Source organism: Vulpes vulpes, chromosome 2, assembly GCF_048418805.1.
Source record: "Vulpes vulpes isolate BD-2025 chromosome 2, VulVul3, whole genome shotgun sequence".
Lineage (NCBI taxonomy): Eukaryota > Metazoa > Chordata > Mammalia > Carnivora > Canidae > Vulpes > Vulpes vulpes.
The window spans coordinates 53,993,482-54,019,791 of record NC_132781.1 but is presented as its reverse complement, the minus strand read 5'-3'; the positions used below and the strand labels follow the sequence as shown (position 1 = coordinate 54,019,791).

At 54.5% G+C, this 26,310-nt stretch overlaps 2 protein-coding genes across 3 annotated transcripts in view; one reads left to right on the top strand and one right to left on the bottom strand.

Moving 5' to 3' along the window:
• The window catches only part of PRRX2 (paired related homeobox 2), a 47,613-nt gene extending 43,689 nt beyond the window's left edge, over nt 1-3,924 (top strand). The window contains exons 2-4 of the mRNA XM_072748391.1: nt 1,067-1,254; nt 2,154-2,332; nt 3,457-3,924. Of these exons, the coding sequence (XP_072604492.1) occupies nt 1,067-1,254; nt 2,154-2,332; nt 3,457-3,592 (503 nt within the window). The 3' untranslated portion in view covers nt 3,593-3,924. The remainder of the gene's footprint in view (nt 1-1,066; nt 1,255-2,153; nt 2,333-3,456) is intronic.
• Nucleotides 3,925-14,616: 10,692 nt separating this feature from the next.
• On the bottom strand, nt 14,617-25,203 carry PTGES (prostaglandin E synthase). 2 transcript variants are annotated; one of them, XM_026009498.2, is made up of 3 exons: nt 24,928-25,203; nt 21,028-21,110; nt 14,617-15,179 (listed from the first exon to the last, which is right to left on the bottom strand). In XM_026009498.2, the coding sequence occupies exons 1-3, from the start codon at nt 25,054-25,056 to the stop codon at nt 14,930-14,932; spliced, it is 462 nt and encodes a 153-aa protein (XP_025865283.1). In that variant the 5' UTR covers nt 25,057-25,203; the 3' UTR covers nt 14,617-14,929. The 2 variants fall into 2 exon arrangements, with proteins under 2 accessions (XP_025865283.1, XP_072604491.1); XM_072748390.1 differs by lacking the exon at nt 14,617-15,179 and adding an exon at nt 17,510-17,695.
• Between the last annotated feature and the right edge of the window lie 1,107 nt (nt 25,204-26,310).

Below are 26,310 nucleotides of genomic sequence, written 5' to 3'. Positions count from 1 at the left end.
AATCCCTTCTCTACCACTGGGTGCTTGAACTTTTGCCAGAGCTCTTGGCCTCCCTGAATCCCTCTCCCTTGTCCCTCTGTAAGTTGGGGGTGATGAGCATGGCACCCCCTGTCTATATAGGATTGCCGTGAGCAGTGATCACAGGTGCTAAGGAGCCTGTGAGCCATGGCTCGGTGCAACTGATTCCTACTGCTCTTTGTGATGTGTTATGTTAGTTGCACAACAAATACCCACAGAGGGCTTACCATGCCCAGAGCCCAGGCCAGGTGCTGAGGACCCTCAGGTGCCTCCTGGGCCTCCCTGACCTGGTCAGTTGTCCCTCCTGGCAGGGGGGAACTTATGCCCTGGCTTCAGGTTAGAGGTCCGACGGTTTTTGTTCATTATTACATTCCTTGTGGGCACTGTGCCTGCCACATAGTAACTGCTCAGTTAATAGGTATTGAAGGGGGACACCTGGGTGGCTCAGTGGTTAAGCATCTGCCTTCGGCTCAGGCCAATCCCCAGTTATGGGATCTAGTCTCGCATGGGGTTCCTCATGGGGAGCCTGCTCTCCCTCTGCCTGTGTCTCTGCCTCTCTCTCAGTGTCTCTCATGAATAAATAAATAAAATCTTTGGGACGCCTGGGTGGCTCAGTGGTTGAGTGCCTGCCTTGGGCTCAGAGCATGATCCTGGGGTCCTAGGATCGAGTCCCGCATCGGGCTCCCTGCATAGGGCCTGCTTCTCCCTCTGCCTGTGTCTCTGCCTCTCTCTGTGTCTCTCTTGAATAAATAAATAAATAAATAAATAAATAAATAAATAAATAAATAAAATCTTTAAAAAAAATAAGTGTTGAAGGAGGGCAGGAAGGGATGAATGAAGGGATGAAAGGAGTGGATTCCAGGGATCTGCTCCTGCTCTGGGAGCCGCACCATCCATCTGCAGAGGGGGAGACACAGCGCTCAGGGCAAACTGCCCGGCTAGTGCCTGTGGGCGCTGGCACCTCCGCACCCTGGGGCTCAGGGCAGGGGCCTCGCCTGCGGCCAACCAACCTGCTGACCCTCACGTCCCCCCCCAATCCGCCTCGCAGGTGAGTGCCCCAGCCCAGGGCGCGGCGGCGCCGCCAAGCGGAAGAAGAAGCAGCGGCGGAACCGCACCACGTTCAACAGCAGCCAGCTGCAGGCGCTGGAGCGCGTGTTCGAGCGCACGCACTACCCCGACGCCTTCGTGCGCGAGGAGCTGGCCCGGCGTGTCAACCTCAGCGAGGCGCGCGTGCAGGTGAGCGCTGCGCACTGGGGGCATCCCACCCCCACCCACCCCACCCCATCCCACCCCATCAAACCCCCATCCTATCCCACCCTCACCCACCCCACTCCACTCCCACCCCACCCCGTGGGAGCACACCGCCACCTATCACTTGGGGCAAAGGAGCTGCTGGGGGTGGGGGGAGGCATTTAAGAGCAGGAGTATCTGAGCCCCATAGGACTGAGGTTCAAATCCAAGGCCGGCCCCTCACCAGCTGTGTGCCTTGAGCAGGTCCCTCAACCTCTCTGTGGTGAAAGTATCCTCCCTGTCAAGTGGGGATCACGTGGGCCTATTTTATTTTTATTTTTTTATTTTATTTTTTTATGATAGTCACACACACACAGAGAGAGAGAGAGAGAGAGAGAGAGAGAGAGAGAGAGGCAGAGAGAGAAGCAGGCTCCATGCACCAGGAGCCCGACGTGGGATTCCATCCTGGGTCTCCAGGATCGCGCCCTGGGCCAAAGGCAGGCGCCAAACCGCTGCGCCACCCAGGGATCCCACGTGGGCCTATTTTATAGAGTCCTGAGAATGAGAGGAGTTAACATATTTGTCAAGTGCTTAGCACAGTGCCTGGCGAAGGGTTTTGATAAATCAGAGTCACATTAAAGTGTTAAATGCTGCTCTGCCCCGGCCCTGAGCCAGTGCTTTGTAGGTGAAGTGCTCGCCTGCCTTCTCATTCCTTCCTCCCCCGTCTCTGAGGCATGCTCACCCCGCAGCAGGATCATCCCCCTTTTACAGATAAGGAACCCCCCCCCCAGGTGAAGCTGGCAGTCCAGAGCTGGTGGCACAGGGGGCACATCCCACATCCACCAGGGTGTGGGTCCCCTCTGCAGCCTGCTGCACCCCGTCCAACACGCCTCCCCCGCCCCCAGGTCTGGTTTCAGAACCGCAGGGCCAAGTTCCGCCGAAACGAGAGGGCCATGCTGGCCAACCGCTCCGCCACGCTGCTCAAGTCCTACAGCCAGGAGGCCGCCATCGAACAGCCTGTGGCTCCCCGGCCCACAGCCCTGAGTCCAGATTACCTGTCCTGGACCACCTCGTCCCCCTACAGGTGAGAGCAGAGCCCCTCCCAGCAGGGAGGCCTGGGGCCACTCAGGGTCCAGACTTCTTGGAGGCTCTGGAGGGAGCTGTGAGTGGTGCCCAGGCACCCCTGAAGCCAGGACCTACCGAGCAGTGTGTAGCTGGTGTGTGTGTGCTCATGAGTATATACGTGTGTGTGTATTGGAGGAGCATGAGCATGTGCACACAAGTGTGTTCTCATAGCAATATATGCATGTGATTGTGAGTGTGCATGCACGTGCTTATGTGTGCATGAATATGCATGTGCATGATTGTGCATGTGCATGTGAATGTGTAGGGGCAAGAAGATAAAGCCTGTCTGGAGGGGAAGCAAAGAACTCATGTCACCCTGAGGACACTGGAAACCAGGAGGAAGATTTCTGGGCTGGCACAGAGCCCCAGCACCCTGTGCAGGCCTCCCCAGCCAGGAGGGCTGAGGGAATGGCCTCCCCATTTCAGAGGGCATGGCTGGGGTCCAGAGCCAAGGTCTGGGGCAGTTTTGCCACAGTCAAAGCTGGATAAAGGTGGCAGGGCAGAAGAGGGAAGAGGTGCTAGGGGTTCTGTTTCTGTACCCACAACTCCAGGGGGCACCACTAGTCCCTTATCTGTGTGAGGCACTCTGCTGGAACCCTGGTCCTGTGGGAGGCAAGATCCAGCAGGTGGGCCTGTGGGGTCAGAGTCTTCATACTGCCCGTGGTGGCCAGCTCTCCTGCCCCATCCTTACCTGGAGCAAGAGCACCACTGAGAAGCATCCTCTGTACAAGTACATGTTCACACCATCTCCACCCCGCTGTGCGTAGGGCCCGTTGCAAGACTGGGGGTGAACACGACCCAGGCTCTGCCCTCAGGAGGCTCCTGATCCAGGGAGGGAGACTTACAAACCCGCAGGGGCTGTCCTGTGACCCAGTGCCATCTGTGGGTGTTTCTGACTCCTACTCAAATCCTACAGCCCCCAAGTTATGTCCTGCCCCTGGGGGGAGGGCTTCCCAGGAAAGTAAACTGAGGTGGGAAGGCAGGAGGACCAGAGGCCAGGGTCGGGGCTGGCAGCCAGAAGTAGTCAGCTTTGGGCAGCATGCCAGCTGCAGCTGCATGTCCTTTTACCTCTGTCACCCCCAGCACGGTGCCACCATACAGCCCTGGAGGCTCGGGCCCTGCGACCCCGGGAGTCAACATGGCCAACAGCATTGCCAGCCTCCGTCTCAAGGCCAAAGAGTTCAGCCTGCACCACAGCCAGGTGCCCACGGTGAACTGATGGCCAGGCCCCTAGGAACCAGCTGCCTCCTGGCCTAACCATGGCCAAGAGGGCGGACATGCGGGGAGGCGACCTTCTCCTGTCCTCCATCTCTGGGACAGGCTGCTTGGGCTCTCTTGCCCCCTCTCTCCAATCCAGACTCCTGGGCTCGAGAGGCTGCTGGGATGCCAGGAGCCTGGATCAGCCCCTGGTCTGCAGCCGTGGGAGACTTTGGCCCCTGACCTTTGGAGGAGTTGGCCAGAGGCGGAACAGGAGCCCACCAAGGACTGCATCGATTTTGTGTATTAAAACCGAAAAGCTTTTGTCTTTAAGAAATAAAAAAAAAAAATTTTAAGCCCCCCAAAATTTGAGGGAGGGCGGGTGAGGGCAGCAGAGCAATTGAGTGAGGGATGGCCTTCTGGGGCCCTGCCCTAGCCTGCAGCAGTCACAGGAACTGCTCTGGGCCCGGCTCGGACCCACAGCTGTGGCAGGGCCAGGTGCCCTCACGTCTGAGCCTTCTTGTGAACGAAGCCCTCGGTCGCCCTGCAGAGCCCCACAGATGGGAAGTCGGCTAGCAGAACAAGAGACCCACACCTAGGTGTTTGGGAGAAACCGACAGGATCCCTTCCCTGTCTGGACAGGGGGTGTCCCCTCTGCCCTATGGTGGGAGGCAGGGCGGGTGACCATGGATTTCTGGGCTGGCCAGACTGTGGGAGGAGGGTGCAGATGCTGCAATTAAATCTCTTATCTCCGGGCATGCAGAGGGTGTGGGACCTTCCGGGGCACTTGACTGTAGGGGGCCCTAGGCAGATGGTCTAGGAAGTGGGTGTGCAGAGTGGGGGTCCCAGGTGGCCTCCCAGGACAGAGGAGTGCTCCTAACAGCCAAGGACACCAGAAGACGTTGTCCAAGTACCCCCCCGCCTTTTGGTAGATGATAACTGGGGGTGACAGAGGACACATACGCCACCAGCTAATGACATCACTTACAGGGAGTTTGCAGGAAGCTGGGGTGAAGGGAGTGGTCTGAAGCCAGCCTTTTCCCCCTGCCCCCATACCACACCCTCTGGGGGAAGTTCAGAGTCATCTCTGTCTGGATAGTGACCTCAACCGGCCCCTAAGAAGTAGGACAGCACTCCCTGATCCCCAGAGAGCACAGATGACCAGCCCTTCCCGGTGAGGGCCCTGTACTGACACAGCAATCACACCCGATGGAGTCAATCAGCTGGACCTCTTTTCCCAAGGTCTGCCTTGCCCATGCTGCAGCAAAGTGCCCCAAGGTGTCAGCCCTCCCCACTGTGGGCCACATCTCCTAGATGACCTCAAACACCTCAAAACCTTATCATGGTCCTTGTGTGAGGGACAGTCCCTGTTTTTTTCTTTTAGGAGGTATGGTAATTCTAACTATGAGTGAAGTGAGGACCCCTCCCCATCCCCCATCCATCCCATCCCCCGGATATCTTCTTCTCCACACTTTGTCTGTGATTTCACCCTGAATACTGGGTTCCTGTGAGCTGAGCTTTGCCCTTTCCAGATGTGCAAACAAGCCCAGGACACTCACCACGTGACTTCCTTGCGGTCGGACAGTTGGGACTCTGTCAGCAGCAGAGTATGGGGCACCGATGAGGGTGAAGGTGTGGGGAGAAGGTATTCTGCTGTCTGAAGGGGGCTCAGGCTCGCCTGACTATGAGAGCCAGAGAGGGGGAGACACCTGTGCCCTGGACTGGGGTGGGGGGCAGAGGGTGGTGAGTGGTTTGGACGTAGCCAGAGCTGTATTGTCTGGCTTGGTTTGGCCTCTGCCTTGGCTAAGTGATTTCTGGGCCTCCGCTTACCCTTCATTCACTGAACAAATATGACATGTGTGTGCCAAATTTGTGAACAAATTTGTGACATATTTGTGAACATATTTGTGAACAAATATGATATGCTTGCTGTGTGCCAGGGCTCTGCCCTGGGCCTAGAGGAGAGAGCAGAGAACTGACCTGGGGTCCCTTGCTGCAGAGGCCATGCCAAACACGGGAAGCCCCAAAGCTAGTCTAAGACATCTGGGCAGTCTTCCTGGAAGAGGAGTCCTGGAAGGGTGAAGAGTTTGCCGCACAAAGAGAGTGGGGGAGAACATTGTTTCTGGCTAAGGGCACAGTGTGTGTGAAGGCCCTGGGGAAGCAAGCCAAAAGCTGTTTCTCTGGGCCAGTGGGATAATTGCAGGGCTGGATCTCTTGATGCAGGATGAAGGTGGAGAGAAGCAGAGGCTGGCTCCTGTGGGGCCTGCGTGGCCAGATCTAGAAGTTGGATGTCATCTTGCCAGTGGGGAGCCGTGGAGGGGATTGGCTGGGTGGAGGGACACCCCCGCCCCAGGTTCTGTGTGGAGGAGTGGCCATAGGGCTAGGAGCAGAGGCAGAGAGACTCCTGCAGAGGCCAGGGCAGATGTCCAAGGAGGGGCGGCAGCGGCCTGGACCAGATGGGGACAGAGAGCGCAGATGTGGGAGGTGTCCCAAACACACCAGGGGCACAGGTTAATGATCGGATAATGAGCTGAGGGAGCCGAGGGAGGCTAGGGGCGCCAGGATTGGGCTTAAGGCACACAGAAGTGCCGGGGAGGAAGAAGACCCTGGAAGCAGGACCTGCCGGGCAGAGGTGTCGGGAAGATGCTGGCCTGCCCTTCCACCCAGACAGGAGCTGGGGCCTCCCTCGTGAGCAGCTCACCATTCCCCCTACCCCAGGAATCTGCACCAGCCAAGGGCCGGCCCACCAGGCCAGAGCAGTGCCCTCCCGGCAGGGCAGACAAGCAGGCCTCTTTCCTCCCCAGAAGCACTCAGCCAATAGTAAGTGACAGGCCAGCCCAGGCACTGGCCAGTGCTCCAGAGCTCAGACGGGGGCACAGCGGTCTTTCTATTTCTAATCCAAAGGGAGGGTGCCACGGAGCATCACCAGGCTGGGGCTGCCGGCAGCAGGGATGGGATCACCCTGGGAAGAAGGCTCTGGTTGGGGCCTAGAAGGTAGGTCCCAAGAACACCAGCTTCGGAAAAAGCTGGGGGCCTGTTTCCCACGGAGGCACTGGCCCTGCCATTGGGCCACAAGGACGTCAATGTCACTTCCTCCCAAGCATGCTGGAGAAAACAAACCGGCTTAATCGTTTACACATGCTCCTCCTGGGAGTGAGGGAGGGGACACAGCAGCCCTCCCTGCAACAGGCTGTCGCTATTGTCGCCCTAATTGCAGGGCTGTGTGGGCAGCCTCCTGGGCACCCGTCCCAGGATAGAATTTTCCATGAGGATAAGGTACCCAAGGCCTTGGCCCAGGCTGGGAGAACTTGGAATCTTCCTCTGTCCCACTCCTTCTGCCCATTTGGCCAAGCAGGCTTGGGAGAGGACATTGTGTGCATTTGCTGCTAGTTTTTTGTTTGAAATAAAAGAACTTGATTGAAAGAAAGAGAAAAGGCAGTCTGGCTCTTGCAAAACCCCAAACCTGAGAAATAGAGACCAGTTTTATCTTGGGCACAGCACTTCTGCAAGCGTCTTCTGTGAAATGGGCCTGGCAACAGGTAGTAAGCACCCAAGACACCTCATGGGATTGTCGCACAGTTACTTTCTATAAATGGACACTTGGGTGTTTATGATCAAGGGCACAGAGTAGAATTTGAGGGAGTCAGAACACTCCACGTCCTGGGGTGCAATACCACTTCTCCTGACCCCAGAACTCAGCACACGCGCTTCAGCGGCTCTGTCCTGTCCCTTCCATGCCCACACTCCAGGAGCGCCCTTGAGGACCAGAGCAAAATGGCATTCCCTGCCCTTGTACCCCTGTCATCTGCCTCTGGAGGGCGCTGTGAGGTCGCAACTGGGCGCAGAGTTGGGTGATGATCCAGGCTGGCCGCAGGCCCTCCACCCAGCCTTCTTTTCAGAGAAACAAGCAAATCCCAAATCACCAGCAGGGGTCACAGCATAAAACTCGGCACCAGCCTTCCAGAAAATGTCCCGACAGTCGTGAAAATGTTCACATGCCGCCACCAGGAATTCCATCTCTAAGCCCCACTTGGAGAAAGAATCCAAAATTGGGGGTAAAAAGCCAGTATGTGCTGACCTGTTAAGCACACATCTCATCCACGCGATGTAAAAACTCTGGGAAGACACAAACACAAATATAAATATTATAGTTTAAAATTTTATACTGGCTTGCAATCCACTTGTCTGTGTATTTTCTGTGATGTGGCTAATATCCTCATAGAGAAACAGAACGAGCAGGCCAGTGTAGTAGTCTCAACTGCATAAAGAGCTTTTTTTTTTTTTTTAAGATTTTGTTTACTTATTTGAGAAAGAGAGAGAGAGCACACACACACAAGCAGGGGGAAGGGGCAGAGGGAGAGGGAGAAGCGGACTCCCTGTACCCTACGTGGGGCTCGATCCCAGGACCCACTAAGCCACCCAGACGCCCCTCATAAAGAGCTCTTCTTAAAAAAAAAAAAGATTTTATTTATTTCTTTATCCATGAAAGACACAGAGACAGAGACAGAGGGAGAAGCAGGCTCTACGCAAGGAGCCCGATGTGGGACTCGATCCCCGGTCTCCAGCATCACGCCCTGAGCCGAAGGAAGAGGCTCAACCGCTGAGCCACCCAGGCGTCCCGAGAGCTCTTTAAAGATAGAAAATGCCCACATTGGCTTCCTGTGGGGAGTGTGCCTCTCCTTCTGCCTGTGTCTCTGCCTCTCTCTGTGTGTCTTTCATGGATAAAGAAATAAAATCTTTAGAAAAAATAAAGATGGGAAAAAAGAAAAAATAAAGATGGAAGATGTGCTTGCTTCGTGCTGTGGCCCCCGTAAGGAGCGGCCCCCTCCAGAGCTGGGCACTCCGCAGCTTGTTACTCTGCCCTCACTCCTGCAAGTCTCAAAGCTGTGTGGTCGTCAGTACCTCTTTTCTGCATTGCAGAGAGTGTGTTTGGGGGCTTCTTAACCCTCAGGCCACACCGTGGAAGGACTGAGCTTGAGATGCGAGGGGTCAGGCACGGGCACCTTGAGATCAGAAGGAGCACTCAGAGGAGAGGTGGGGTGGTAGGCATCATTCTGAACGGCCCTGGGTTCTCACCCGGGGAGCTGCAGTGTGGTGTAACCCCTGTCCTGTGTGAGTGTGGGTGGAAACTCTGACTTGCTTCTAACCAAAAATGAAGTTAGCAGGTTTAGCTAAGTTCCCTCATCAGTTGACGTGACGTGATCAAAAGGGAGATTGATGCTTCTGGGTGGGCCTGACCTGAGCAGGTGAGCCCTTTAAAGGAGAGTCAGGTGTTCCCTGAAAGAAGGAATCCAGAGCAGAGAGATGCTCTTCTGCCCGCCGGCCTTATGACCCAACAGCCCTGTGGCGAGCTGCCTGTGGAGGGGCGGCCCCCAGCAGCAGAGGGCCTCAGGCTGACAACCACCGCACCCAACTCAGTCCTCCCTATAATCTGAATGAGTTTGAAGAGGATACTGAGCTCCAGATGAGGCCTCAGCCCAGAGTCCTTGTTGACTGCAGCCTGGTGAGGCCCTGACCAGAGGAACCAGTCAGGCTGCGCCCCAACTCCTCACCTGTAGAAATTGTAAGATCATGAGTGGGTGTTGTTTTAAGCTGCTATGACTATGGCAGCTTGTTAAGCAGCATAGAAAATGAATTCAGGTGGAGATGGAGCTTGGATGTCCACCTGCGCTTGGCCTTCCTTCCTCTGCCCGTGGCACACCCAACAACCCCAGACCCACTACAGGGGAGACACGAAGCCTGTGCTCAAACTATCTGCCAAGACACAGGGAGAGCCTCCTGTCTTATCTCCTTTCAGGCCATTCAGCACAAGCTGACAGATTTCTTACCCTAAAACCCGGCTTTGATCATGTGCCTCTGCTGTCCAAAGCCTCCTGTGCCTCCCTAGGCTTCTCTCAGCAATGTTCCATCACCCAGGTCAGGTGTTTGAGGCTCCACCGTCTGGTTCTGCTCTCCCTGTCCAGCCTTAGCCCTCACCTTGTCCCCCACCCCAGACTCTCCAGACAGTCACTCTTCCCTGCCATGCTCCTTCCTCAGGCCATTTCCCTATGGCCGTGAGTATGCCTTCCAACAGGGGTTACAAAAGAGTGTCGACTTTTTTAAAAAACAAAGTCAAATTCTAGACAGTCAGCAGATACCTCTGCGTGTCTGGGGAGTTCTGTGTAGTTTGAAAAAAGAATAGTTCAGTGTTATAATTTTGTATTTGGAAACGGGAAGAAAAACCCTATTATTTTCATAATTCACACTTTAAGAAGTGAAGCTATTCAAAGTTTTCTTGGCTGGCACAGGTGCTGAGAGGAGCAAGCCTTGTCCCGGGGGTGGCACTTGGCAGGCCTCCAAGGAGCAGAGGTAAAGAACCATGGCATACCTCACAATCTCTTTGGAGACATATATATGTACACACACACTAACATAGAGTGTATATAAATATATGCATATTAAATACATATAACTATTATAGGTATATTATATGTATTTAATATGCACAGATATATAATACATACCATGCCTATTACATACAATATGCATATATACAATATGCATAGTAAAAAAATCTGGAAAGTAATAAGCCATAATATGAACAATGATTTTCTTGGGGACATGGGATTGTGGGTGGTCTCCATTCTTTATATATACACTTGTAAATTTCCCTACTTGGGTACTAAAATTTGACAAAACTCTTTTAAAAATCCCATCCAAATTGGAACCATCTTTTTGGAGGACAACATATACCACAAACACTAAAAATGTGCTCAGTAATTCCACTTCTAGAATTTTACTAAGTAACTCTCAGTAATTCTACTTCTAGAAACGTACCTTCAAGAAACGGACCTGCACAGAAATCTCTGTGCAAAGATGCTCGTGAAAGCATTGCTAATGCTGACACATCCTGGAAAATTAATTTCTCTTTTTAAAAATTTTTATTTATTTATTCATGAGAGACAGAGAGACATAGGCAGAGGGAGAAACAGGCTCCCTATAGGGGAGGAACCCTATAGGGTTCCCTATAGGGAAAATTAATTTCTCTTTTTAAAAATTTTTATTTATTTATTCATGAAAGACACAGAGACATAGGCAGAGGGAGAAACAGGCTCCCTATAGGGGAGGAACCCTATAGGGTTCCCTATAGGGAACCCGATGTGGGACTCAATCCTGGGACTCCAGGATCATGCCCTGAGCCAAAGGCAGATGCTTAACCACTGAGCCACCCTTAATTTCTCCAACAATAAGGGAAATTAAAGAAAAGATGAGGTTACCCAGGGTATTGGAATATCAGGGAGCTGTTAAAATTCATGTTACCGACCATCAAAAGCCCAGGGAGGATCTCAAGCGATGACAGAAGAGCCAATCTGACCTATAGCTGCAAGCTTGTGAGCCACAGATGCCACCCACATCTGTGACACACCGTCTCCCCAGCGCTGAGAAACCTATGACAAACACTTTTTGTCGTGGAATCACACGCTGGGGTAAAAGCGCCCCTAAATCCGTATCTCCATATTATACCTACACAAGCGCATAGGCACACACAACACACACACTCACACACATTTTGCACACCACTCGTTCACTTTGAGAGACATCCTAGGAGCCAGGTGCTCTTCCAAGACCTGGGGATCCTACGGGTACCGTAGGACCCAAACCCCTGACTCCCAGAGGCACACACTCTAGAGGGAGAGACCAACAATGGAGAAGATGAAGAAGATGCCAGCCTCCCTGGGAGGAGGCTGCTGGAAGCCACCAAGGCTCAGCACGCAGGCGAAGCGTCTGGCTCAACGTGGAGAGTGCACGTGCGGTGGGGCCGAGGGGATGCTGACAGGCTGGGAATCCCGATGGGGAGCCGTTACAATGACCCAGGCCCTCATGGCAAGGGGCACAAACCTGGAAGGTGACCCAGGATGGCCTCTGTGTGCTGAGAGTATGGAAGGTGTTTATTTTCTTCTCTGAGCTTTTCTGTAGTTTCTAAACCTTCGACGTTGACCCTTACTCGTACAGTTTAAAAAACAAAAACAACCCACCTCTTTTTCGGGTTCCAGTTCAAAGGACAGCTGTCCTGGGAAGCCTGGCTGGATTCCACCTGCCAGGCAGACACGCCCTGTTCCGCGACTGCCCGAGGCCCAGCCCGCTCAGGAGCAGAAGTCAGTCTTTCTGTGAAATCAGGATTCTTTGCTCTTTCAACACTTGCCTATCCCTCTAAGTCCCTCTCACACCAGGGAAGCTCTTGGAAGCCTTGAGCCAAGAAATCCATTGGAGGAGGGAGCCCCAGGAGCTCCTGGCAGGGCCCATCATGGGACAGAGACCACCAGCCATCACCTGTCCCAGGCTTCCTCCATGGAGGGTGTGTGTACTGGAGAGAAGTGGTGGGAGCTAAAGGTTCTATAGCATCAGACAAAATAGGCAACATTTTGTTTTGAGGGGAAGGTCCCAACTTGCAGCCCAACACCCTGACCCTGGGGTGTGTGTGACACCCCAGCCTGGCTCTGGCCTTTTCAGCTTACTTGGGGAACACAAGAAGATGCCCCCAGGCCCTGTATCCCAGCCAGGGGCAGCTCAGCTTTCCAGGCCCCGGGCTGGGGCCCAAAGTCCTTGCTCACCACTCACACATCACACCACCCCCAACGAGTGGGGCTAAATCCGGGCGGATGGTGGTGGGCATGTGCACTGCAGAGACGAGGGCTGGACAACTCGCACTCTGTGCCGTACCCGAGGTGGCCTCGGGGATGGCAGAGTGCGCTGCCTCTGGCCAGGTCAGCAGATGTGGACTGGTCTTGGGGACCTTGCCCGGCTTGTGTCACCTGCTAGAAACAGGTGCTGGCTTCCCTGGGCCTGGGTGTGCAGCCCCGGGGGAGGGGGCAGCTGCTGCCAGGGGACCTCTCCCAGCCTTCCCCCATCCCGGACTATGTCCCCCTGGGGGGTAGGAGCAGATCAGGCCCCTGGGCATGTTTCCCTGAAAAACCCTGCAGCTCCTGCCCTCTGCCCCCTGACAGCGCTCGGGGCTGGCCCCTCCCTGCTCTCTGCTCACACCTGCCTCTCCTGGGTGAGCAGGGTACTGTCCACGGCACCCAGGGATCAAGGGCCCCTGCCTGGTTCTCAACCCCACTTTGCCAGCTTTCTCAGAGATGCTCTTAGGACACAAACCTAGCTACGCTGATCCCCCCTCCAATGTCCCCAACATGGCCCCAAAGCCTCAGGGGAGCCCCACTGCTGCCGACCCCTTCAGCCCCATTCCCTGCATGTCCCCATCCCCTTCATCTCCCCTCCACCCCTCACCTTCCCTCATTCTCACCTCCTCTTTTCCCTTCCACCCCCACCTCCCTGGACTCTTCCTCCCCTCCACCTCCCTCCTATGCCCCCACCTCCCATTTCCCCTTCATCCTCCCACCTTCCCTCCATCCCCACACCCCTCCACCCTCCACCTCTTGTCCACTTCCCTGGTGCTCCCACTGCTCCATCTCCCCCCATTAGGGTGCTGGCACTTGGGATTGTCACTGTCCGTTGTCTTGCTGCCCCCACACACATTGCAGCTGCCTCCCCCAACATCTAAGGGGATTCCAGAGATGAATGGTGTTGCACAGGGGCTCCACGGGCCAACCCCTTCACACAGGTCCCATGTTCACAAGGTTTCTGTGGTGCCGGGTGGCTCTGAGTTAGGCGCTGCACCCCCTCAGCCCCTTTCCCCAGGAGAGAAAATATTACAACATAAAAATACATCCTAGGTCTGCTCCTCTGGCCTAAACCATATCCCAGCTCAGGGACCTTGGGCTTGGGCGTGACTGCTCTCCGCCCCTTGAGCCCTCCTTCCCTCAGCAAAACGGAGATGCCCCTCTCCAGGGCTGAGTTTAAGGATCAAGTGAGCCAGGGCTTAGCAAACAGCAGGCTCCGCAGCCACAGTGGAGACTAGAGGCTCGTCTCGCCACCAGGGGGGAGTGTTATCCATTCCTAGCTCGGAGCACGGAGCTTGGAGCGTGGGGCTAGTGGCTCAGGGTCCCCTGAGCCCCTATGAGGCCCCCACCCAGCAGGTCCACCAACCCACCAGGGCAGTCCAGGGGCTGCAGCCTGTGGGGAGACATGCCCGGGGGCTTCCCAGATCATGGGGAAAGGGGGCAGCCCTGGGGAGGAAGGTAGGGGGACGGAGGCCACGGGGGACAGCAGCTACAGCAGGACGTGGGAACCCAACAGGCTGGATCCACGGCTGGCCCTGTGCTTCAGGTCCGCCCCTCAGTGTCCTCATCTGTGAAAACTGAGTTGATAGACCATTTTACTCACAGGAGGCAAGAGGGGTCAGGTGTCAGAGCAGCTTATTGCTGCACAGCTCAACACACCCAGTCAGGGTGTGTTTGTGTGTTTGCCAGAGACGGTGTCCTGTCAGTTTGGCCCCCACATACATACCAACAAAACTATCCAGCGAAAATTACCAACTTGGGGGGTGGACCCCAGGAACAGGCAGCCGGGATGTCCTACGGTGGTGGGCCGAGCTGGACAGACTCCATTTAATGATGAAAGCCACATATATCTCAGAACAAGAGTATGGGAGACACACTCACAGACTCCCCACGGGGGTGCTCATTTGTGGGTTTTCAAACCTTGCAGTTACTAAAGGAACTGGAAATTTCCTTTAAGTTGTTAGTGTTTCAAGGCCCAATGTCCTAGCTTGACAAGCCTTTAGGGGAGACTGACTCCTCGGAAAGAGAAGCCAACTGTACTGGAGGCCCCTCCTATGGACATTTGCACCTAGAAGATGATCCCGGGAAGGATGAGGACTGAGCCAAAGGGGGGTCAACCAGACACGGAGGAAAATAACCCTACCTTCACCTTGATAAACTCCCACCACCCTATCCTGGGCCCTGCTTCTAGAGGGACCTGGCAGTGGCTCCCAGGCCTGGCCATCAATGGGACCCGGGGGGAGCTTTTGTAAAAATGTGGATGCCCAGGGCCTGCTCTGAACTAGCTGAACTGGAACCTCTGGGTGGCTCTCAGACATTTGCATTTATCATAGCCCTGGATCTGGATGGTCGTCTGGTTTAGGAACCTGGACTGAGTCTCCTCCGATTCTTAGCAACAAAGAATGTGGTTTTTAATGCTCTGGTATTTGAGTAGAAGGATTTTCTAGCAATCCTGACATCTCTACGTGGTCCAATCAGCCACTTCACCCGGAAATCCAAGGAGCACGCACACATACATGTGCACACGTTCATGCCAACACACGCAGGCCTGCGGTGCCCGGGATCCTGTGTTCAGCACGTTGCCAAGAAGCCAGGTCCTGGGAGCCTATTACAATCTCGAAAGGATGCCCAGTCCCCCAGGTACAGTCACAGCGGCTCGTGGCCAGTGGTCTGGTGGCCGAGGCGGTGTCAGCTGCAGGTCACAGGTGGCAGGCTGCTTCCCAGACGATCTGCAGGGCCATGGAGGCACAGGGGAGCTGGGCCACGGTGTAGGCCAGGGAGCGGGTGGGTGCCCGCAGCTTCCCCAGGTAGGCCACGGTGTGCACCATGCGGCCCAGGAAGAAGACGAGGAAGTGCATCTGGGCGATGAAAGGGTCAGGCCCCAGGAAGGAGTAAACGAAGCCCAGGAACAGGAAGGGGTAGATGGTCTCCATGTCATTCCGGTGGGCTCTGGGAAGGCAAGAGCGCGTGGTCAGTCAGGTGTCGGCATTGGTAACATCATGGGGGCTGCAGCCTCCTGCCCTGAGAGGCCCCGCACCACCGGGGATCATCTCAGCATGCCAAGTCCTTTCACAGCCAGGACAAAGAGATACCACGGAGGCAGGAGGGACAGCAGCTCCAAGCTGGCACCTGCCACAGCTGAAGGATGAAGCCCTGCTTATAGGCTAGGAGCCAGGACAGGCAGCAGGCTGGGGTTTCCTTATTTCCTTAGCAAGCTCTCCAGGACTTGGCCCCCGCCACACTCCCCACCGTCTTCCCCTCTGGCCTTGGACACCAGGTGGGAAAAGTGGGGCTCTGAGGGTTTGAGAGCTGGGTGGAGTCCGACTCGAGCCTGTGCCCTTTACCGCCAGGCAGGGCTTCTCTGAGGCCACCCTCCTGAATGCAGGTGCCTGGGCACTCCTGAGTGGCATGGGCTAGAGCCTAAGAGCATGCATCTGAAACACTTGCCTGATTGTTCTATTTTGCCCCTGAATACCAGCAAACCCTCCTTCCCCTTTCAGGGACCATAACAGAGCTACTTCCACTCGCTGGAGCTGACCCACCGCTGGTCGTTGGTGAAGCTCTTCCTTTCATCATGCTATCCCTGTTGTTGTTGTTGTTGTTTTTTAATTTTGTTTAAAATGATCAAGCGTGTGAGTATGTGTGGTGGTGGGGGGTGCAGCGTGGGGGGCGGAGTGGGAGGGCTGTGCATAACCCCGCCATAAATAAATGACCAAGAAAGAAAACTCATCCACTTCTGCAAAGAGTTTGGTTCACATTTTCCATGACTCCTGCTAATAGGCAGCTTCCTTGGGAAGAGGTGGGGAAGGTCAAGTCCCATAAATTAGAGGCTGAGCCAGCGATTGAGGCCATAGATGGTTCATTGGAGGATAAACAAGAAGTGGGCTCCAGGGCTGTGACCTCCCCCAAGGACAGGCCATGTGTACTGAGGCCTGGGGACTCTGCTGGAACCAGAGCACTTTCTCCAGGTCCTTCCAGCTGGAAGGCATTTCACCAATAAGGTGCCAGCAGGCCAGGCCCAGCCCCACAGCTCCCAGATGTTGGGCCTGCTGCAGAGTCCTTCCCTCCCACTTGCAAGGAGAGCCTGAGGCAAGGGCTGACCTGGGCCGGGCAGGGCAGGGCAGGGCAGGGAGGAGGCATTCCTCAGAGGCAGCCCAATGCTGCTGGGGTCTCAGCCCCAAGACTGCGGTAGGTGTGGTCCAGACAAGACATTTGCCTTAAAGCCTGGATGATAAGGAGTCATCCACAGGTTGCCCCTACGAGGGAAGAACTTCCAGGGAATGAGACTGGCAAGCACAAAGGCCTCGAGGTGGGAATGTTCAGGTGTTCAGGGCACACAGTGACCCAAGCGTCTGGAGAGTGGTGGAACGAGAGGGAGCAAAGCAGGATGAGGGCAGGAGAGAGGTCTTGTGAGGTGGGGTACTGGAGCCTGGGTACTGTATAGAAGCTTCCATAATCCCAGGGGGTCTGGATCTTCCTCAGGTCAGACTCAGGGCATAGTAGTTGGCGTCTGTCCTGTCTTGGAGCCTACAGGAGCCCTAGTTTCTCCTGAGTCTCCACTGTGGGAGCCGGCCCCGGGGAGAGCAAGTCTGCAGCAGGGCACATCTCGCCCAGCTCGGTGGGGAAGGCTGCTCCTTGCCCCTCCCTGCCCTGGCCACAGGGAAGAACTAGATGGGGAGGCTAGGCCGGGGGCCACCCCAGCTCCCTGGGCAAGCAAGTCCTTTACCTTACTTGTGTGGTCTGACTGGGGGAGGGGACAGCAGGAGCTCCCCTAAAATGGCTCTTCCTGAAGGAAATGGGGCTTTGTATCCCGGCATACCCCAATACACTATTAGAGAGACACTTTTGGAAAACCTATTCTAAGACAGTGAGTCAGTTTTTAGAACGCTGTTAAGAGAGTCATGGGCCAAGGACCCCTGGATGGCTCAGCGGTTGAGTGTGTGCCTTCAGCTCAGGGCATGATCCCAGGGTCCCGGGATCAAGTGCCACATCGGGCTCCCTGCATGGAGCCTGCTTCTCCCTCTGCCTGTGTCTCTTGAATAAATAAATAAAATCTAAAAGAGAGAGAGAGAGAGAGAGAGAAACATGGCCCAAACTCCACAAAGAGCAGATGAGGGGGAGCAGGGTGGAGAGGAGGGTAAGATGAGCCAGGTTCATGGCAGGTGAGGGGCATCCCCACTCTTCGGGGCAGAACAGAGAGGCCAGGAAATGAATATCCCCCGCCCACCCCCCCACCCCTCTCGCAGAAAACCAAGCAGTGGTGCTGAGCCTACCTCCTAGCTCCGGGGACCCAAGGGCGCAAGGGTCACCAGTGAGGGAGGAGAGGTGGCCATGGGGCTGAGAAAGCCCTGAGGCTCTGACTCTCAGTGTCCCAGGCTGGCACACACGTCCCTCCTCCCTCGGGTAGGTCTCCAACCACAGACGGAGGCCCCCACGAAGCCACAAGTGGTGCCAAGGGCAGGGAGCTGTGGGGAAACCAAAAGTGAGGCAAGAAAATACTTCCCTTCCCTGGGGGCCTGGATATACACTGGCAGACATGGAGGGAGTCACGTACAGGAGAGACGCCTCAGCAAAACGTGTCATTCCAATAATAACCACTTTTTAACGTAAAAGTCACCCAAAGCCAGTCCCTGCTAGACTGGACTTGCTGGGCCTCCCGCAGCACCAGGCCGCCTCTCCCCCTCTCCAGATGTTGCAACACACCCGCTGCAGGGGTGCAGGTGACGGGCGGAGAGAGGGAGACCTGCGGGTACCCCCAGGCAGCTGGCAGGGGCCACTGCGGTCTGTCCTCTTCCCTGGGTCCCCCTGCCGCCCACACAGCCATGCGGTTAAATGCAGGCCTCACGGTTGCTCAATCTCAAAGGCAGGTAACAAGTAGAGTACAGTCTCATTCCTTTTTATTTTATTTTTTTTAAGATTTTTTCCATCCATCCATGAGAGACACACAGAGAGAGAGGCAGAGACACAGGCAGAGGGAGAAGCAGGCTCCATGCAGGAGCCTGATGTGGGACTTGATCCAGGGACTCCAGGATCACGCCCTGGGCCAAAGGCAGACGCTAAACCTCTGAGCCACCCACGTGTCCCTAAAGTCTCATTCCTGCAGAGCCAAGGGGTCAGACGGCCTAGGCCAGCCCCTCCTGGGGACATGTCTATGAAGTGCTAGGAACATTGCTGCCCCCAGGGGGCTGTGTGCCTGATTAACTTGCCATCCTCATCCTCCTCATCCCCCTTGTTGCCCTTGCCAGCCTTGTCCTGGACGTGACTGTTAAGGCTCATTCCACCCTTGCCGGCCTCCCCCCGCCCCCGGGGCGCCTTGGCCAGGTGAATGAAAGTCCCTTAGGGAGCAAGAGAAAGGAAGGCCTGGCAGGAGCCTGCAGTCTGATCCTGGGCCTCAGGTCACCATCCACAAAATGAACCTGCTGGATGGGTGATGTCTAGGGGCCTTCTAGGGTTGTGGTTTAGGAACCAATCTCCTGACAAACTGGTTCAGTCGGATTAAGGATTAAGGCTGCACGCTCCAAATTTAGGTGGAAACTTTGCAAAGTGTGAGTCAGGTGTGTGTCTTCCTTCTTTGGGGCCACTCAGGTACTTCCTCACTGCACTTTCATACACTTAGGCTCAGGATTTGGCCTGAATACGTGTCACCAGGGAACTCAGAGAGCGATCATGGAAGATGCTGGGTTTCATCGTTTCCCTTGAAACCTGGTTCTGACTTCTCCCAGAGTTTCTGCTCCAGTGGTGTTGCTAATCTGCAAGGCAAATTTATCCTCCAAGGACCAAGGCCTAAGGGCTTTCCTGTCTGTGCAGAAGGAGAATGGACTGCAACACACACTCTGGGCTAATATTTAACCAGCTTGCTTCTAGGGCACGTCCTCCTCAGGTTTCAGCTTCTCTGGCAGTGGATGATGGGATGTGTGATGTTCTGAGCTCTGCACCTTTGAGGTGCCATGATGTTATGTGAAGTCAGGAGGAGGGGAAGGAGGAGGAGTGCCAGGGGACCAGGAACCTCCAGGTCTGGGCTGATGGGCTGATGAGTCCCCAATAAATACCTGTGCAGCAGGTTCCCCCCACCAATAGACACTTGCCAAAAGGATATAAAATGTTATTTGATAAGAGGTGCTCGAAAAGTGCTGAATTGAAATTCCAGCCATTTGAGCATCACTCCTATGGAGAGTGGGTCATTTGGATCAGAAGGAAAAATTGCATTGGGTGGGTGGAAACATCTGGGCACCATGTGGGTCTGTTGGTTACAGCCACTAAAAAGAAACTAAAGGTCCTGTAAGTTCCTGTAACCGCTCTGTGCCACAAGTAAGCTTGCTGCACAGAATCTGCGAACCCTGGGAGAAGCTGGGTGTACCCCACAGTAGGCAGCCTGCTGCCTCAACTCACGCCTTTCTCCACTGCCCAGGAGAGTCAAGCCAACCAGGGCGAGGGTGAGATAAGGGTCACCAGTATGGCTTCATGTAGGGGTAAGGCTTTGGTCACTAATGTACAACCAGCGCTTAGCACAGTGCCTTGCATTAAGTGCTCATTGCACGTTGGATGGACGAATGGATGGATGGATGATGAACCTCTTATGAAGAACTACACACTGGAGTTTTATTAGAAAGGATGGAACACGAGGCGCCTGGATGGCTCAGTTAGTTTAGTGTCTGCCTTCAACTCAGATCATGATTCCAGGGTTCTGAGATCAAGCCCCGCATCAGGCTCCCTTCTAAGCACAGGGTCTGCCTCTCCCCCTGCCCCTGGCTGTGCTCGTGCTCTGTCTCTCTCAAATAAATAAAATCTTAAAAAAAAAAAAAAAGAAAGAAAAAGGGTGGAACAGCAAAGAATTTTACTTCCCACATTTACTTTACACATTTCTGTAATGTTTAAGAACCACAGGTATGTATATTATTTTCAATGGCCAAGAAAACGCAAAGAAAAAAAAAACACACCCCACTCTCTTTCAATAAAAGAATCTCTATTATTCATAGCACAGCGTCCCACCCATCTGCCTGTGATGCATGGGAATACACTGAGAATTATGGGACTGTTCGCCTCCTGCCTCCCTCCTGGGCAGCCTCCCAGCCTCCCACTTCTCCCCCCAACTCCGATGCTGGTCCCTCTCCCCTGGAAACGCTGCCTCCTCACTCTCTAGCCCACTGGTATGAACTGCAGCAAACTGCCAAACACTTTCTCTGTTATGAACAGTGCCTCATAAGCCCTCGCACTGCCTTAGTGTGTACGTGTGAACAAAACCGCAGGATGCATTTAAGCGGGAAGAAATATTGCTGAATGGTGCACAAATCGACTTTCACCGCAGAGAAAGCCTGAGAACAGCCTTAATGCCCATTGGAGGGGAACAGGCCAGACAGCTAAGAACCATCCCTTCGGCAGGGTAATGGCCTAAGTCTGACAGCGCTGACCCAGTAGGTGAGACTCTGCTGTGAGCTGATGGGGAACACCCCCTGTGAATGGACCAGTGGGTGAAGGTTACCCTTTGGGGGTAAAAAGGAAGCAGAATGAGTCCCTGAGAAGATGCAGAGACGCCCTGTGTTTGCCCCCAGAGGGTAGAGCTGGGTGGGGCCTGGAGGTCAGAGGGGAGGTGGGGACTGAGTTCTCACTGAGCATCCTTCTCCAACTCTGGGGTCCTGAGTCATGAGCATGTATTACTTTTCCACAATTAATTAGTTATTAAATCCATGAGTAAATCTGCACTGTCTGAGGGGCTCAGGAAGGCAGAAGACCTGGGTCCTCTGGGTGTCCCTAGCCCCATGTCCCAGAACAGGCCAGATGGAGCCCCATCAGTACTTGCCTGAGGCAGCGATCCACATCCTGGTCACTCCGGCAATACTGGAGGCCTCCATGTCTCAGGGCGTCCTCAGGGTTGGCAAAAGCCTGGAACGTATCAGCCAAGAATTACTGTTTGAGCTCCAGGTGCTGGCACTTGTCATGAACGAGGCTACTATGGACTGAATGCATATGCTCCGCAAATTCATATGTGGAAAGGTAAACTCCAAGGAGGTGGGGTGATTGGGCCTTGGGGGTAGAGCCCTCGCAGATGGGTTCAGTGCCCATTAAGAGACACCCCCCCGCCCCGAAAGCTCCCTTGCCCCTCTGCCACTGGAGGACACAGTGAGAAGATGGCCATCCTGTGAACCCCGAAGGGAGCCCTCAGCCCTCAACCAGACTCCAAATCTGCTGGGACCTTGGACTCAGACTTCCCAGACTCTGGGACCATGAGAAATAAATCTGTTTGTAAGACCCCGCCATCCATGGTCTGCTGTTATAGCAGCCAGAACAGACTAAAGCAAAGGCCCTCCTGCCCCTGCTCTTGGGAAATTGCCTATGAACACTGGAGGCCTCCATGTATTGGGAAATTGCCTATGAACCAGGGAAGACCAGGTGGTGAGTGTTCAAAAAGAGAAGACCTTAAAAAAAAAAAAAGAAAGAAAAAGAAAACCTTGACTCTTATTAAAAAAAAACAAAAAAAACAAAACAAAACAAAACAAAAAAAACAAAGAGAGAAGACAAGCTTGGCCTTGAGGATGTTCACAGGAGACCTGACCACATCTGGGGGTCAGAGAAGACTTCTGTGGCCAAGCTTTGAAGGATCCAACATTAATCAGATGAAGGCAGGGTTGGAGAAATAGCATTGAAGATATACAGAATAGCACATACAAAGGCCCTAGGGTCAGAAGATAGACATGTGTGAAGGACAGAAAACCAGTGTGGCTGGAGCATAGAGAGCAAGGCCCAAGATGAAGTTGCTGGGGTCCTGGAGGCACTCTTAAAAATGTGGACTTTGAAGTAACAGCAATGAGAGTGTTTGATAGTCAAGGGCAGGGAACCCCAGTTCTTTACTGACTAGCTGCACATTTGTTTTAAAGATTCATTCATTTGAGAGAGAGAGAGAGTCCATATATGTGTGTATGCGTGGGGGCTGGGGGGGTAGGGTGAGGGGGGAAAGAGATGGGAGGAGAGATGGGGCGGGGGAGAGGGAGAGGATCCCAAGCAGACTCCCCCGTGAGCACAGAGCCCAACATGGGGCTCCATCTCACGACCCTGAGGTCATGACCTGAGCCAAAAATCAAGAATCAGGTGCTCAACCGCCTGAGCTTCAGCTCCCTCATCTGTGAACTCTGGATTCAATGGAGGTCATTTCCTACGTGAAGAGTAAAGGAGAGAACTGGAGAGGCCTTTGCACTAGGCAGGGGTTCCATGAATGGTCTGTGGGCAGCAGCGACTTAAGGTGAAACTTCAGTCGTCGGAGGCCCACACCCCGCACCCACGTGCCTCTGGCAGGCCAGCCCCCCAACTCCACAGCCACCCCAGCAGCAGGCTTTCTCAAGCACCCATCCAACAGGGCAAATCCTGCTGCCTCGGACTCTGGAGCCCTGGTGACCTCTGGCCCCAAGGCGCTGATCTGTCCCACCCGGTGGGGCTGCCTCTGCCCCACCCCAGAGTTGAAAGGGCCCATGCCTGAGGCCTGTCATGGCCAGGATCCGAACCCCCACACCCAGAAGTCCTCTCCACTGGCCTTTTGGTCAGGGACTCGCCAATTTGGATGGCTCCATCCAGCCATGGTTTCCTTCCAAGGATCCTAGCGTTTAGTGGGGACCTGCTTTTGAAGTTCAGCGTTCTGGGGTTGCTCACTCCTAAAGGCAGGACTGGAATCCAAGCCCCTGGTGTCAGAAGCTGGAGAGCTCCCTCTAACTGGGCCAGGGGTGTAGAGAGGGTGGCTGGCCTCAGTGTACCCCCCTGAGTGAGCTGTGGCTGCTGCCTTCAACTGAATTCCAGTTTCTGTTGTTGTTGTTGTCTTAAGATTTTATTTATTTATTCATGAGAGACACACAGAGAGAGGCAGAGACAGGCAGAGGGAGAAGCAGGCTCCAGGCAAGGAACTGGACGCGGGACTGGATCCCGGGACTCCCGGATCACGACCTGAGCTGAAGGCAGATGCTCAACCACTGAGCCACCCGGGTGTCCCTGAATTCCAGTTGTTAATAAGTCATGAGAACTTTGGTGGAGCATTTGTTGTGTGCCAGGTGCTGACTTCTGGCTCTACCATGACTACCCTGTTTCCAGATGAGGAAACTGAGCTCCCGGACTTGCCCTCGGTCCAAAGCTGGTGGGCGGAGGAGCCAGAGGCCCACATCCATCATCTCCCTGCAGGGTGACTCCTTGGCAGAAACAGGAGGGAAGTTCTCAGATAGTAAGGAGCCTCAGGGGACAGCCTAGGGGCTGGGAAGGTTTCTCTCTGCTCCTCCCCACGACACTGGGGAAAGGCAGTCTCAAGTCGTCCCTTACAATCCCTGAATTCACAATAAAAAGGAAGCTCTTGGCCCCTGCAGCTTGTGCTGAGAACTCTATGCTCCCAAGTTTGTGGAGCCAGACACTGCCCCCCACCCCTACTTCAACCTCTGCTCTGTGGCCTCCAAGGTAGAGTCTCCTCTCAGCCCAGGGTCCTCACCTGAAAACAAGGTGAAATAATTTCCCCCCACCTCCCCCAGAATCAGGGTGTGGATTAAACGCTCAGCTCCAAGGAAGGACTCAGTGGGTGAATGCAGCTGTCCCTGCTGGGTGCCTGGTGGGTGCCTGTATCCCACACCCAGGATGGATCAAGGCAGGGGGAGGGCAGAGGCCATCCTTGTGCCTGTGCCTCTGCCTCTGGGCATAATTTCCCCCAGGGAGCTGCTCTGCCTTGAACCCTGCCTGCACCTGTGCCATGGGCTGAGTCTGACTTCCCAGTAAGATCCCGGCTCCCTGGTGTCCACCCCCCAGAGCTAGCTAGCCTTGCTTTGCTTTTGAACTGGACAAAGGGGCACAGCTTCTGGAAACGATTCCCCTATTGAATAATGGGACTGCTGGCCAGCTTGGCCTGAAACTTCTTGGGCTCGGGCTGTCCAATGCGAGCCGAGTTGTTCTGAATGGGTCGTCCCGCCCACCGGCTCACCCCGGCTCAAATCTCAACCTCTTTATTGTTTTGGCTCTGGGATTTGGATTAGTGGGAGAAATTCCTCCTTGAAAATTCCAGTGGAGGGTGCCTGAGTGGATCAGTCAGTTGAGGGGTAACCATCTGACTTGGCTCAGGTCATGATCCTAGGATCCTGGGCTGGCTCCCTGCTCAGCAGGGAGTCTGCTTCTCCCTCTGCCCCTCCCTCGGCTCGTGCTCTCTCTCTCTCTCTCTCAAATAAATAGATAAAATCTTTTTAAAAAGAAAAAAATTCCAACGGAGCCTGGCGAGACCCGGCCTCTTGAGGCTGCGGTGGCTTTATACGCAGCCTTGCCACTGAGTTGGGAATTTCCACTTTTAAAGAAAGGTTTCTCAGCTCCTGTGTCATTAGTTCCCACTCCACCCAAATAACCAAATATCAGATCTCCTGTGCTGAGAAGCTTCCAGGTTGGATGGGGGCTTCGTCCTGTCTCACTCCACACTCAGGGACCTGCTTCTCTTTGAGGCACAGCAGCACTCACTGTGCCAGTACTTACCTGGTGGCACAGCAGTGAGTAAATGCTCCTTGAAACAGAGGACAAGAAGGTGTGGGCCCGGCCATCTCACAGGACTGGAAGAGGCACCTGGGTCCCCCCCGACCCTCACACCCTGGCCCTGAACACAAGGTGGCCAAGCTCCCCATCTCCACACCTTCCCAGCAGGGCAGCCAGAGAGCCTCCACGTGGGGAGGTGGGGCTCGGGACTCCGGGGCCGGCATACCTTCTTCCGAAGCCTCACTTGGCCGGTGATGACAGCCACCACGTACATCTTGATGACCAGCAGTGTGCTGCAGAGCAGGAAGGCTGGGAGCGCCTGGCCACTCACCAGCGCCAGGACAGGGGGAGGCATGTTGATGCGCAGGCGGGAGCTCTGGGAAAGACGGCGGAGCAGCAGGCGTGTGGCTCAGTCTCCAGGAGGTGGGGAGGTGGAGGAGGCGGGGAGAACCAGGAGGAGGCTTGTCTGCACTCAGCCCCCGCCCACTCTCAAGGCAGAGGCAGCTTCTGTCCGCAGATGCTGGGAGAAGCAGAGGGCTGAGGTGGCCCCGATCCAGGCTCCGCCCCCAGACTACCCTCTGGGGGGGCCAAATCTTAAAGATTTTCTGTTTCCTCATCTGTAAAATGGGGGTGTATAGCAGTGCCTGCCTTCTGGGGGTGTGACAAAGCTGGACATCTGGCAGGAGCTCCCCAGGTGGCAGTTGTTGCTGATCTGTGTGTGCTTCCCAGAGGGTCAGGGCAGGTGGTGGGCATGAGAACTGAGCCATCTGTCCCCACTCTCAGCCTGCACATTTGAACCACAGCCATAGATACCTTGATGTGACTTTGCCTTTTTGTAGTGCGTTACCTAATGGCACCCCAAAGATGTCTACTCTCCAGTCCCTGGAATCTGTGATTATGTTCCCATACATGACAAGAGGGACTTTGCAGATGGGATTATGTTAGGATCTCGAGATGTGGGTGAATTCAATTCAATCACAAGAGTCCTGGGCAGCCCAGATGGCTCAGCAGTTTAGAGCCGACTTCAGTCCAGGTCATGACTGGAGTCCGGGGATCAAGTCCCACGTCAGCCTCCCTGCATAGAGCCTGCTTCTCCCTCTGTCTGTGTCTCTACTTCTCTCTCTCTCATAAATAAATAAAATAAAATAAAAAATCACAAGAGTCCTCTGAGAGAGAGAGAGAGAGAGGAGTCGAGAGAACAGATGAAAAGACAGAAACTGAGGTCAGAGCGGAGAGAAGAATGCCATACTGCTAACTTCGAAGATAAAGGGGGCAGGCCATGACCCAAAGGATGCAGGCGACCTCTAGAAACTGGAAAAAACCAGGAAACAAATTTCCCCTGAAAGCTTCCAGAAGGAATCAGCCTTGGGATACCTTGATGTTTAGCTCACTAAAATTGGTTTGGGACTGCTGGTCTCCAGAACTGTAAAATACTGTTGTTTAAAGCCATGACATGTGTGGTAATTTTTTACAGTCGCTATGAGAAACTAGCACACCATTCTCCTTTGTTCTGTAGCATCTCTGGGCAGCCATCCCTTGGAGATGTTGCAGGTTCCATTCTCAACCATGGTGATAAAGGGAGTATTACAATAAAACAGCTCAAATGAAT